At 47.8% G+C, this 13,828-nt stretch overlaps 1 protein-coding gene across 3 annotated transcripts; it reads right to left on the reverse strand.

Annotated features, from left to right (window-relative positions):
* Positions 1 to 417: 417 nt before the first annotated feature.
* On the reverse strand, positions 418 to 12,966 carry IL1RL1 (interleukin 1 receptor like 1). Of its 3 annotated transcripts, none has more exons than XM_023743984.1 (11): positions 12,814 to 12,966; positions 11,828 to 12,032; positions 10,849 to 11,059; positions 9,945 to 10,119; positions 9,693 to 9,855; positions 8,149 to 8,220; positions 6,742 to 6,883; positions 6,506 to 6,651; positions 2,701 to 2,847; positions 1,588 to 1,755; positions 418 to 725 (listed from the first exon to the last, which is right to left on the reverse strand). In XM_023743984.1, the coding sequence occupies exons 2-11, from the start codon at positions 11,886 to 11,888 to the stop codon at positions 433 to 435; spliced, it is 1,578 nt and encodes a 525-aa protein (XP_023599752.1). In that variant the 5' UTR covers positions 11,889 to 12,032; positions 12,814 to 12,966; the 3' UTR covers positions 418 to 432. The 3 variants fall into 3 exon arrangements, with proteins under 3 accessions (XP_023599752.1, XP_023599751.1, XP_006102721.1); XM_023743983.1 differs by having other exon boundaries at positions 6,506 to 6,663; XM_006102659.3 differs by lacking the exons at positions 418 to 725; positions 1,588 to 1,755; positions 2,701 to 2,847 and having other exon boundaries at positions 5,802 to 6,651; positions 12,814 to 12,965.
* Between the last annotated feature and the right edge of the window lie 862 nt (positions 12,967 to 13,828).

The raw sequence follows: 13,828 nt of genomic DNA on the forward strand, positions 1-13,828 counted from the left end.
GATCCTAACAGAAAACAGGGCACACTCAGAAGGACAGATGAAAGAGAGTTTATGTGGGCAGAGCCAGGGAAATCAATGAGAGGTGGGGCAGACCCCCAACCCGGCAATATCAGGGAGCAAATGCACTCTCCAATGTGTGAGGAAGGAAGCAGCTCTGAAGCCAAGGAGTGTAAAGGCCCGAGGAAGGCCGGCGACAGGAGCCCTGCTCCAGCAGAGAGAAGGGCATCACCCAGGGGCAGCTTCCTTTGGCCAAAACCAACGTGGAGCCGAGGGCGAGGGAGTGGTGGGTCTGTAATGATCAGCCACCCAGGGCCACTGAACAGGGTTGCAGGAGCAAATGGAAGGTCTCTAGCAGGGAAGAAATACACTGCATCGGTCAGTCATTGACATTTTCTAAGGAGAGAGTCAAGTCTGGTGTTATTTTGTTGGATTTCATTTTGCTTCGGCTGCAGTAAGGACGGAGGACATGCTTGAAGGGGAAGTAGAAAACTTTTCCAAATGAAAAACAGTGAGCACCAGTGAGCTGGCATTTACACTCGGCTGGGAAGAGTTGTAACTAGAAGTGAGGTTGATGAGCCTGGTAAAGAAGAGATGAAGAGCTTGCGGCCAGATGTGCACATGGTGTGACATCACTGCCAGCTGGAGTCCCTGCAACTTCTTGGGCGGACGTGTAATATGAAGAGACAGTTTGAGCTCCCTGCCTCCGTGGACAGCCAGTGGGAGAGCTGGAGGAAGAAGAGCGCCCCAAGAGAAGACTTAGCTTTCAGTTTACTCAAGTGTGCATCGTACACGTCTCCCAAGCCCTGCCTAGGCGGTTAACATCACTCCAGCACGCCAGGGTCACCAGATTCACCTGCTGTGTGTATCCTTTAATCTGTAAGCATGTGAGCTCCTCTTTTCAGTAGAAATGCCAGTTTAAACTCACCGTCTACCAAACATCAATTTGATTGGACTCCTGATCACTATGTTCCTCCCTCATCGCTCTCAAATACTTCCTGGCCCCTGAGGAATTCAGGAAGGGCAAGGAGGAATTCATGTGATGCAAATACGGAGAAAGATAAGAGCAACTACTGAGCTGCTGGGACTGTGATGCCGCTTCCAAAAGTGCATGAAATCGACTAGGAATATCAAGAAGCAAAAGACACAGTCTTATTGTTCTTGTGAGAAGATAAATTTGCAAATGTTTCACCATCATAAGGAAAATCATAAATATTTTAGGTAATGACTCTGGATAGTAGAACAAAATTTCATGGTTTTAGAGTCCCCCTTCACATCTTCTAGAGAGAAGTAAGAGATGTTGAGTGATCTTAGTGGTGGACATGGGAAGTAGGAGAATGCCTGCCAAATCCACACGCTAAGGGTGCCTTCCCCTGTCCTCACCTCCCTGGTGCAGACCTCTCGATCAGGGCAACCGAGGGGCAGGAGGAGCAAGAATAAGCATCTCCTTCCTCTGGAGAAATAGTGAGTCACCGTTGTTGGGCCTGGAATAATGACACTAAGTCTTTATCCACTGCAATGATGAGACCACCCTCCCTGAGCCTTCTGAGGAAGTGTATTTCTGTCCTTGATGTATGCTGATAGTGTTACCTTCTCCAGGTAGCAGATCTCGCCCATAAATGCATAAGCTGTAGCCACATTTATTTTCAAGAACGTCAGGCAGAATCTGGTGAACAAAGTACTCCACAGAACAGGTCCCCTCTGGACTCTCTTTGTGGGTCCGTGGATAGATAACATAAGCATCATAGATCTTTCCATCTGAAAGTGAGAGCAAAAAGTACAACTTTATTATGTGATTCTAAGAAATTAGTATTCGCCATCAAGTTTTATGGTTATTGATGAATGTATCCAACACCCCAAAATATTGTAGAATCTAGAGATGACTATAGTATGCTGCCACAAATGTCATCAGAAAATCAATCTTAATTTCAAAACCTCCTTTTTACTATCCCAGACGGAATGAGAGAGAACAGGCAAGAGGCTGGAAGTTTAGTTCAAACCATATTGTCACATTTAATCAATACTCTATTAACAAGTATGTATAGTCACGGATAAGGTATGCTGTGCTGTAAGATCTTGATCTTGTCTTTTGTTTGCCTGATGCTTCCCCTGGGGAGATAACATTGCTAAAGGCTGATAGTGGCAAGGGAGTAAAATGTTTCAGGGAACTGAGTTTCCAAAAGATCCAACAAGTAGCCCGAGTGGAGTGGACCCTGTGGACCAGCTGAAGCCCATCTGCCTCCGAGCGAGGTATTCACAGGCAGAGGCAGAGGCAGAGGCAGAGCTGTCTTCTTCCATGTGCGCGCCCCAGGCCTTGGTCAGACGGTGCAGCAGGGCCCCTGCGCGCTGCTGGACCTGTCTGACCTCTGCACGTCTGGGAACAGGAACAATTTAGTTAAGTTTAAATTCCAAAATGTGTAAACCTTTCTGGGACTTGGGCAGAGTCTGTTACTGGGGCTTTAGCAGGAAAAGCAATCTATTGGGGAGGAAGTTCGAATTGTTAATTTGCATCTTAGAATCACAAGGAGTGACAGGCAGGATGAAGAATGGCTTCTGAGTGGACTCAGAAAGGTTTGCGGAGCACATGCTGGTAAACAGAAGGAAAACTGGGTTTTGTAGCATAGCCATTAAGAGAGTAGGAGACAAGCAACAAAGAGCTATTATGGCACCTTTTCTTTTGAAGAACTCGAAACTTGCACTTACCGTTCCTGGCTTTGTAAGGCCTCGCTATGTCCCTCCAGAGAAGAATAACCTCAATCCAGAACACCTTCAGCATTATCACCATGATATTAATGAGCATTAACAATATGCCAAATCCAGCAAGCATGTAGTAGGTGCTTTGACGATCAACTATTCAAAAGATGTGGGAGGACAAAAATTATTACTGTGAAAATGAGCATACGAGGCATAGAGACACGTAAACTTAACTCAGGTAGGAAATAAAAGCATATATCAGAGGTTTTTAGAAGGAGTGCTCACTCCATGCTGGACTGGGAATGAAGACTTCCTGCAGGAGGCGGTCCCTGAAAAGGCAAGATTGAGATTGTTGCAAAAAGAACTGTGTTACTCCTGGCAAGAGACAACGCTGTGAGCACAAGGGCAGGATGGGAGTATGTTTTCTGAGGAACCGGAGTAATTCAGTTTGGGGAATGAAGATATGTTAAGAATCAAGGCCACAGCTAAGGCATTTCGCCTTTATTCTGAAGGTCATGGGAGCCAACGAGGAGCGTTGTGTGAGTGTTAACAATGAACGTGACTTTCAAGCAGGATTAATTGGATGGCGGTGGAAGGCTTGTTTCTGTGGAAAGAAACTTGGAGTAGAGTGGGCAGCAAGTTTCTGCAGCTTGGAGTAAGAGGTGAGGAGGGCTCGAACTCATGCAATAATGAGAAAGGAGTGGACGAGCCCAGGGCTGGGGCACTAAGGAGAACGCGTCAACAGGTCTCGGAGATTTCTGAATCTGGAGTTGGTGGCTGGAGGAGTGGGGAAGAAGCAAGAGCCACTTAAGCCTCTAAAGCTCTCTGGTAGGGAAGTCAAAGCTCCGGGCTCTAGGGCCCACACAGACCCCTTACCTCTCTTATGGTGGACTTTACTTAGCCATCACTGAACTGTAGCCTGCACTCATTGCCCCACAAAATACATTTGCGTGATGGTCCCCATCTTCAAGGACTTGTGACTGGTATGTGCAAACTGAACATAAGAGCTGTGACCATTAACGGTCTTGGTGGCTGTTTCAGGGTTACTTCTCCCTTTGGAACTGCTAACTACCATGTTTTGCATTAACCCCACTCAGTGATGTGCATGAGAAGAATCTCAAATGAGAGTTGGTTATATAGTTCTCCTTTGATTTTCACCTTAAACCTCAAAGCATGGGCTCCCAGATTTGACATGGAAAAGCACGGGCCCATATTCAAAATTCCCTCCACTTGCTCACCACTTCCTGTGCGCCCAGCACCGTGAGACCAAGAATGGCCAAGACAGACTGAGGAAGACAAGCACCATGGACGTCACTCAGATGTGGGATCTAATGAATAAAATGAACTAACAAGCAAAATAGAGCCAGACTCACGGAGAGCAGGTGACAGCTGCTGGGATGGGGTGGGACAGAATGTGTGGAGGGGAGAGATTGAGCAAAAGGGAAAAAAGAAGAGAATATTCATGGACATGGACAACAGTGTGGTAATTGCCGGGGGAGGGGGCTGGAGGAGGGGGAGGAGGGTAAAGGGGATAAATGGTGATGGACGGAGACTTGACTGGGGGTGATGGACACACGGTACAGTGCACAGATGTGCTGGAGAATTATGCACCTTCAACCTGTATGGTTTTGTTAACCATTGTCATCCGCCCCCAAAACACACCAGAAGTATATCACGATGCATCCTAGAGAAAGCCCTCCCGCACCACCAACGGAAGAGGTGACACTTTGAACTCTGTTAGAAGTAAACAGGGCACCCACTCCTTACTCTGCAAGTCAGCAAACAGGCGGAGGACTGGCGCTTACCCTGCCTCTCCTGCAGGCACTGGACCAGTTAGGGTCACCAAGCAGCTGGGGGAACGAGGGGAAATTCCATTTCACAGCGTCCCAGCTAATGAGTGTGAAGGCGAGCGGAGTTACACACTGACCATTTCCGCAACTCCCGCTAAAATGACGGCTTCCTGCGGCAGCCTGGGGGCCGGCAGGAAAAGCTGGGCCACGGCCGGGGGAGGGAGGATGATGTACAGGACTGACCGGCAGGCTGAGGTCACCGCCAGGCAGCCAGACCTGCGCCTCGTGCCTTCATGTGATATGAAAGCCACAGCACCATGTGTGAAGCATCTTGTTAAAACACATCTGAGCCTGACTTTAAAGGGTGGGCATGTCAGCCTTAGAAAGAAATGAAATCCTGGCTCAGGTGGCAGGAAGAATGCTGAGTGAAATAAACCACACATCAAAGGGCAAATATTGTATGAGTCCACTTACATGAGGCCCTAAAATAGGCAAAAGAATAAAAAAGAAAAAAAGAATGGCCAGGACCCTGGCAGAGAGCTCACTGTGCCGCGGGCGGTGTAAGCGAATGCCCCCTAGCACAGGCGCCCACCACAGGCCTCCGCAGCTCCCTCCTGCAGCTCCCGCCCTGGGCGTGGCTGCCACTTCCAAGGAAGGAGAGAAGTTAACCGGGACATCAGAGCAAGTGGCTCTGTGCCTTCCCAGGTGTCAGGGCCTCATCTACCCGTTAATGTTAATAAAGTGCAATATGTTAATTAGACCGGACGTCCTTCTGGACGAAGCTGGGGCTGCGAGGGACACTGGGGTGGGTCCCAGGTGCCAGAGGGAAGCCGGTGCCGGCAGCGGGGATGGGGGGTGGGGGTGGGGGGAAGGCCTGCTCTTGCACGAATGTCGTGCACCGGGCCTCTAGTCAGTGCGTAAAGGCCTGTTTTTATGAGACGACTGAGCACTGACTGCTCCCTGAAAGTGCTTACAAACGGAGCGCTGCCTGCGTGTGGTCGTGGCCCTGGAACCCCAGAACTGGGCAAGCTATTGGCCTCCCTGCACCCCAGTTTCCGCATCTTTACAATTAGAGGATAGTAGCAGCCCTTCTCATGGATATTGACTTTTAACTAAGGGGAAATCAAATGGAGAATAATTAGGTCCTGGTACAGAGGAAACAATAAACATGTGTAATAATATTATTATTATGAGTATCGCATATTTATTGAATAATATTTAATAATATGGGGATATAGGCCTTTTAAGTTTTTGTTTTTAAAATTAAAGACAATGCTGTAATTTCTTTTATTCTATGATTAGAAATAAAGAAATTCGTCATGACAGTACAACAGTAGCAACCATTTTTGTTTAATTTACACAGTTGTTGAGACAGAACAAAACCACATTGATGTGAAGAAAAACAGGTGAAAGGTACCAAATACAGATAAACTAGAAGGAACAAAACACCAGGCACAGGGAACATGGAAGCAGTCCCAGCCCCAGGTGCCAGAGAACGTTCCTAAAGTGGCAACATCAGCAATGCACAGGAATAAGGTTTTCTCACTGGAACGGACAGAAATTAAATACTTCACCATTCCGTTCACTTTGCCAGCTTCACTAACAAAATGTGTGCTTTTTATGACAAAAATACATTATAAAAGGGATGATGCTTATGACATGATATATGTTCACAGACTGCTGTCTTCTTTCACACACAGTGGGCAGGAGGCCCAAGGAAGCCGCTGTGAGGCAGAGAACCAACAGGCGGAATGGGGTCGAGAGCTGAGGGAGGAGGGGGAGGAGGGGGAGCAGGAGAAAGAAGAGGGCAGGGGAGGGGAGAGGTGGAAGAAGGAAGTAAAGTGGTAGAGAGGCTGCCAGACACATTGGGAGGCGGCCCGCCTGCAGGGTCATGTGCTCAAGAGGAGAAGCCCCTTTGCTGGGAGGCCCTGGGCTGTCCTGCGGGCCCTGCTCTGTGAGAAAAGGCTTTCAGCTCACAGCTGATACAGCAGGCTCGTGACCAATGCCTCGGAAACACTCCTTACTTGGCTTTTTCCTCCTGAGTCGTAGCGAGCGCCTTCTCACGCCATGGAGGTTCATGGCCTTACAGTCGTACCTCAGCAACAAATCCTCCTCTCTCACATCCGCTATCCTCAGAACGGAGCTCCGGCAGGTCACCGTGCTGCTGGAACTGAGAAGGCCACTGTTACCTCCAATGCTATTTTGCAGTTGCAATTGTGTGGGAGGCCAAGGGGGTGTTTCAACTTCAATATGAAAATACCTTTGATTTTGCTCTTGCTCCTGCCAAATTCTTGCTTCATTAAACTTACAAATGTTGGTCCCGTTAACCTGCCACAGGACGATGTCCAGGAGCTGCGGGCCTTTCCCAAAGCAAGCGGAGCAAGTGATGTTCACTGCTTTCCCTGCAGGAGAAGAAATTCACCAGTAAAATTAAATGCTGCAAATAGTATTTATTTAATGTGAAAAAATGGTTGATGACTATTCCCACCTCCCGTCTGCGCCGCCTCCCTCCCCGTTATCTTTATGTCCCTCACAATTAGGCTTCGAGCTCAGCCCCTCCAATCTCACCAGGAGAGGAAACCAGAGAGACAAATGCCTCCAGCTCCAGTCCCACGCTATAGTGCAGTATTTCCCTTTACTGTGAGCTGGCTTTTCTTCTTAACTGCTCTCCCGCACACATTTCTCTTCCTTTTGAATTCTCTTCATCTCGCTCCAGGCGAGTAAAACTGCTTTACCTGACCTGCTGCCATCCCAGTATTTCATCGCCCAAGAGCCCTCTCCTTCCAGTCCTTTAACGGAGACTCCCTCCCTCAGACCTGAGGCGGGCGGCCTCCCCTCGAGGGCCTGAGGACATGCATCCAGCCCTCCCTTCCCAGCTCCTGCCTCTAGAATTAGGTGTCTGGAGAGAGAAAAGGAGCTCAGGTCTCTACACGGGGGACAAGGGTGTAAACAAACAATGAGAACACAGGTGTTCTCTAGAGAGGTTGCGGCGACATGGGACACAGGGAGAAGTCCCTGCAGGGAGAGGCCGCCTGCTGCACAAGTAACTGGCGGCCCTGGCTCCCTGACAGCTGTGCTCCTGCTGAAGTGGGGGTGGGGGGGAGGAAACGGGTCTTCAAAGAGGCTTGCATTTGACCTTCGTGTTGAGAGGTGAGACGTGAGACAGTGGGCAGAAGCAGGCACAGAGGTGGAAATGCCATGGCCGTGTCACAGCCAGGGGTGGTCGGGGAGATGGAACTGGAGTGGGAAAAGGGCTGCAGATGAGCCAGCATGTGGGTGAGGACCAGTGGGGTGGGACGTTTATATGCAAAACCTTTGCATCCTCTCTCCCACCACTGGGGGGACCAGGAAAGGCGGAGATGGAGAGCCTGGTTCTGGCCTATCACTGAATATCCAGACCCTCGGGCATGTCATTGGTCCCCTTTACAAGCGTAAGGGGGACAGTTTCCACCCCGGACAGGAGGGACAAGGGCACAGGAGTTACAAAGTTGACTCCGGAGTAGGTGCCATGGATGGCTGTGACCACATGTCCCCACTCTGAGCCAGTGCCAGGGGCAGGGCTGCCGCCGACACCGCATGTAACCCTCAGGACGCGGGGCGCGCCAGCCCACCTGGGGGTCTCAGGCCGGGTGGGGGTTTCCAGGCTACAGTTACCGAGTTTTCTTACCGATTTCCACGTCCCGGGTCTCATTTTGTGGAGGTGCTATTATTTCTGGAAACCATGAAAAGCTTTCATCATCTTGAATCAAAGACCAGAAGAGAATACCATGTTAGAACAGCTTTTGGATGGTCATCAATATAAACATGTATTTCAAATTTCTATCCTATTTCATAGCAATGCTTCTCAAATTTCCTGCCGACAATGGCAGCAAATACACACAGACGCAAAGAAATAAAACTTTAAAATAAAATAGCATTTTCCCTTACTACTGATTATGCTCTTTGATATTTTTATTCTCTTTTATCTCATTACACAAATACTAGTCCAACCCATTAATTAATCGTACGACCTAACAATTGTCAGAAAAGTACACCTCAGGGAAGGGGAAATCAGAACACCAGTGAGAATGATCAACGCAGGAGCCCCGTTTCTGCTGCCTCCTCCTCCTCCCCCCACACCCACCCGTGGCCCAGCCTCTCAGGAAGTGCCGGGCCTGTGGCCTGGCACCCAGGGACCGAGTGCGGGCTGGCGCCCGGGTGACTGTGTGCCCCAGACTGGGCCCCACCACTGAGGGCCCATGGTTAGGAGCCTGCGGTTCCGCTGTGAGCGGTGATGGCTACTGGAGTGTGTTCCACGGCCCCTTTCCCTGTGGAAGCGGAGGGCCCACCAAAGCCTTTCTCCGCGTGGCTCTGCCCCAGGAAATCACACACAGGCCTGCTTCCTCCACACCCACGGCCAAGCCAGGCTAAGGGACCATCTGTGTCCATATGACACTCTTGATTGTGATATCTTTTCCCTGAATGGGCTTTTGTGGAGTTTAAAATAAATTGGAAAAAATTTATAATTAAGTAAACTACTTGAGGCCTTTGATGATGTTGGAAGCATTGCAAAGCAGGGCTGAAAGCCACTTGACAACACTCAGGTGTCTTTATAAAGGTTCTCACTCAACTTCTAGTCCAGTGAGTTACATCAGAGATTAAGTAGACATTTTCTATTTACAGAATCTTTGACAACAAATTGGGAAAGAAGCCAAAACCGGTTTGGCTCAGTGGATAGAGTGTCAGCCTGCGGACTCAAAGGTCCCAGGTTCGATTCCGGTCAAGGGCATGTACCTGGGTTGCGGGCACATCCCCAGTGGGAGATGTGCAGGAGGCAACTGATCGATGTTTCTCTCTCATCGATGTTTCTAACTATCTCTCTCCCTTCCTCTCTGTAAAAAATCAATAAAATATATTTTAAAAAAAAAAATTGGGAAAGAAATGTTAATCTTGCTCTTCAAATAGTTGTACTGCCGGTCAAAAACGTTAAGTTAGCATTCGATCACATTATCTTTGAAAATTAAGTAAAAAAGGAAAGAACAGGTGATTTTGGGCTAGTTTCCGTCTCCCTCTGGAATGTCTAAGTCTTGATAGTGGTGACGGCAGAGATGCCGACTGAGGTGCTGACTGACGCAGGAGGCGGCCAGGGCGGCGCAGGAACACCAACAGCAGGGCCACTCCTCCCGCCTGATCTGTTGGCAAATGTTCTGTCGTGCTAAGCTCTGTACTTACTGTGAAAGACGAACGATCTGGTTGCTGTCACATTGTAACTGACTCCATTTTCATTGTGCATAAATTTGCATGTATAATCACCCGTGTCCTCGCTAGTTGCATTGTCAATCAGCAAATAAGCCTCTTGTATGTAGTACCTTGGTCCTTGAAGAACTTTACAGTTCTGAAATACAAAATGCCACTCCACTCTTAATAATCCTTAACGTCCATCTATTTTGTGTAATTTCATTTATTTCCCCAAATTTCCTTTACCTTAAACCACTCAACAGGTGCTGTCCAATTGTAGCGCTGAATGGTAGGACAATATATTTGGGAATCTTTTGCTGAACCAAAGGTTGTTGAATATATCAGGCGATTTGGAATTTTGCAACCTGGTTGTTTCTTAAATATGGTGACATTCATATGTCCAGGCTCAACCAAGGTAGAACTATTAAAATAAGTCCAACAATTTAAAAAAGTTACTTAGCATTATGAAATGATTTTACCCAAATCTGGTTTATATTATTTTATGTAGATTACAGATGAGGAAATTGAGGGACAGAGAAGTAACTTGCAAGCATCCAGCTGACTAGTGATGGAGATGAGTCTGGAATTGAAACTTGTCTGCCCGCAGAACCTCGGCACCTAACTATGCCCGTCCTGCCTTTCAGTGACGTTCATCTGACATTTTGTCTGTACCAAATACAGCCAAAAACATGTGGCAGCCTGTCTGCAGAGTGAATCATCTGTAGGCCATAATCTCACATCCCTCTCCAATCGCCTCTCAGGTGCCAGGCATGGTGATGACCCTCCTGTGCCCCCGCAGGCCCGAGGTGCCCACTGCCTCGCTTACTGTTTGCTGTGCTGATTTACTCTCACTTCCAGCCAAAACTGAGCAGCTAGTCTCAATGTCTTGGTCACTAGAAAAACTAGGTTTTTTTTCTAACTGAAAAGACTGGGCTAAAAATTAATCTCTGCAGTTTTACATCCAAGTAGTTAGTTCATAAGCACTTACACCCCAACCTGAGCGTGTTCCTAGAAGTACTCTGTTACTCAAATCACTTTGCAAAGCCAACCACACCAGAAAAGTCTACAAAGAGAAGGAAGGTGAGGGCAGCTCAGGCTATCACCTCTTAGAGAAGAGAACGAGCCTAATGATCACGGTGACTGGTCCTACCTTCTGATCATGCAAGTGTAAACTCCAGAATCCTCAACTTTGGCTGGGAGAAGCTTAAGATATTCCCCTTCAGCAAACACACGATTTCCTTTCTGGGTGGTGACACTTCGGTTGGTGTTTGGGTAATACCACTCCACAGCTTGTCGAGCATTTTCTTGTGTAGGACATCTCACAAGTAAAGCCTCATTTTCCCAACCCCCGAATGATCTGCCTGCAAATTAAAAATATGAAATGATTGTGAAATGATTGCATAAAGATCACAATTCTTATACTCTAGGATAGTCCCCTCTAGGATTAAATTGAGAAATGAGCCACTCACTTTAAGTATCACTTTGTGATACTTAAACTGAGAAAGAATAAGTAAGTGATTAAGATCTTTTATGAAATGCTCTAATGCAGTGGTTCTCAACCTTCTGGCCCTTTAAATACAGTTCCTCATGTTGTGACCCAACCATAAAATTATTTTCATTGCTACTTCATCACTGTAATGTTGCTACTGTTATGAATCATCATGTAAATGTCTGATATGTAGGATGGTCTTAGGCAACCCCTGTGAAAGGGTCATTCGACCGCCAAAGGGGTCGAGACCCACAGGCTGAGAACTGCTGCTCTAATGGGTACCAGAGATTGGAGAGTCAATGTGGAACCACGTCCCCCAAACTGCTCCCGTGGGGAAGGCGTGTCCACTGTACACAGCAGGCTGTCACCCCAGGCGCGTGCAGGGCCCCCCTCGTGCAGGCACCCTGGTAAGCTGTGACATAGCTGAACATGTAAAACCATGTAAAACCAAAACGATGAGATATCTACGAGGAACTCATCTTCACGGATTTGTAGTGAAGAATGATTATAGAGCATAAATAAATTTCCAGGTTACAATTCAACTGGGATGGCTGTAAGCAAGCAGCTTAAAACAAGGCAAATGTTCTTGAAATTACTTAATTTAAAACATTTTAAATTACAGTTGCAAAGCAATACGTACTGACTGAAGCTGCTGTGAAATGTATAAGAACTGTTAGGATCGCCAAGACCGGAAGTCTCATTCTTGGTTTATCAGCTAGAGCAGCGTTGCCAACTGACTGTTGAAATTATTCAAGTTGAATCCCTGACATATGACGGTAAAGGTCTCCAAGGAGATCGATGGTGCTACTAGGATTTACCACTGGAAAGAGTCGTCAGTCTCTCCACTGAAAGAAAATCATACAAAATCACTTGTAAAATGTTTACACCCATGACTTTTACTCGCTTCGTTACACCCAGGAGAAGGCCCACACAGGAGGTTCTTGTGCAGAAGCATGGGAAGCAGCGGTTTCAGGAGAGCAGCGCTGCGCTGTGCCCGGACCCGGGACCCGGCACCCGGAGAACAACCTCGCAATGGACGCACTATTTCACTGTCTATTGACAATGGACTGAAAGAAGCTAAATTAAAAGCAAAGAAAATGAATTTGTATTTTTGAAGAAATTAAAAACATAAAATTTGACAGACCCTGGAAAGCACAACATTATTGATGTTAACATAAAATTACAACCATCCGTACAGGCTGGCAGCTGCGTGCACAGCCTGGCCACACTCAGGCACATGCACACAGTCCTCCGAGCGCCACGCAGGTGTGGGAGCGTGAGGGGTGAAGCGTGAGTCCAATAGTTGCCCTGGACACTGCAGCGACCCTCAGAGGGCCGTCCCTGCCCTGCGCGTCCCCAGGATGCACCGAGGCTTTCTGAAGGCACTGGAAAGTCTGTGGAAAGCAATTGCACACACTCCTTTCCTTCAGCAGAAGAATCACTTAACTATATCTTTTTTCTTTAAAAGTCAGGGGAGGGATGGAACCAATATAGAATTCAACAAACATAAGAATAAACACAACTTTTAAGAAAGCACGCTTCCTCTACACATGGGTTGTTGATACTTTTTATTAAATGAGTAGACAAGCTTTTAGCACAAGCTTTAGGTAGGTAATTGATACTCACCCGACTGGAGGACAGCTCAGGATCGCTGGCTCCGCTGCTCCCGCGGCTCCTCACGTGCCAGTGCGCTCTTGTTCCAAGGGAGCCCTGAGTCATCCTCAGGCCAGCACCACTCCGCCCACCACTCCGCCCACCCTCAACCTTGATTTTGGGCCAAAATTCATGACGTTCAAAAATGCTGGTGCATCATGTACCAGGAATTCCTCACGTTGGTGCACAAACATTTAAGCCTAAGGACAACATTCCTTCAGAGAGGAAGTACTCAAAATGCCCCCCTCTGTTTTAGCATCAGGTTCTCACACTAGAAAGTGCTTGCCATTTATCACCCTGACCTTATTACCATTTGGGTTCCGAATTAACTTGAATGCTGGGGCCTTGCAACCGCCCTCCCAGAATCCTGGACGCTTCCTCTGGCTCAGCCAGTGGGGGCAGATGAGAGTTTCAAAAGCAACCCCAGGGTCAAGCCTTGGAGCAGGCAGGCCTTGGAGAGAGCCTGCACATGTTTTGTTTATGATTCAGAGTGTGATGCAATCTCATCCAAAAACAGCTTCCAGCTCCTTAGAGTTAAGTCCCTGCTGGGCTCTCAGTTCTGATGGATAAAAGAAAGGTTTTCTAAGGAGCTCAGGGAACTAGAGGGAGGAGGTGAGTAAGAAGGCCGCCCCAAGGGCATGGCAGGAAGACATAATTCTTGGGCTCCCATGAAACCAATTTCAGCTCTGCATAGCTGGGATGACTCTATTTGAGTAAATGCAGCTTAATTCTGAAAGTCATCGCTTCCCAGAAGGATTCAGGGGCTAATTCCGGACCAGCACAGCATTATTAAGAATGATACTCGCTGAGCTTTTCCTAGAACTCGCTCTATGCCAGGTAAGTTCTAAGTGTCTCAAATGTACTGACTGCATCCCCATGAGGCGGGTGCTGTTATTAGTATTGCAATTTACAGACAAGGACGCTCAGGCACAGAGAGACTAAGCAACTGTCCAAGTCACAGACCTCGAAGGGGGAGAGCCGGAGCTGG

This window comes from Myotis lucifugus, unplaced genomic scaffold (assembly GCF_000147115.1).
Source record: "Myotis lucifugus unplaced genomic scaffold, Myoluc2.0 scaffold_422, whole genome shotgun sequence".
Lineage (NCBI taxonomy): Eukaryota > Metazoa > Chordata > Mammalia > Chiroptera > Vespertilionidae > Myotis > Myotis lucifugus.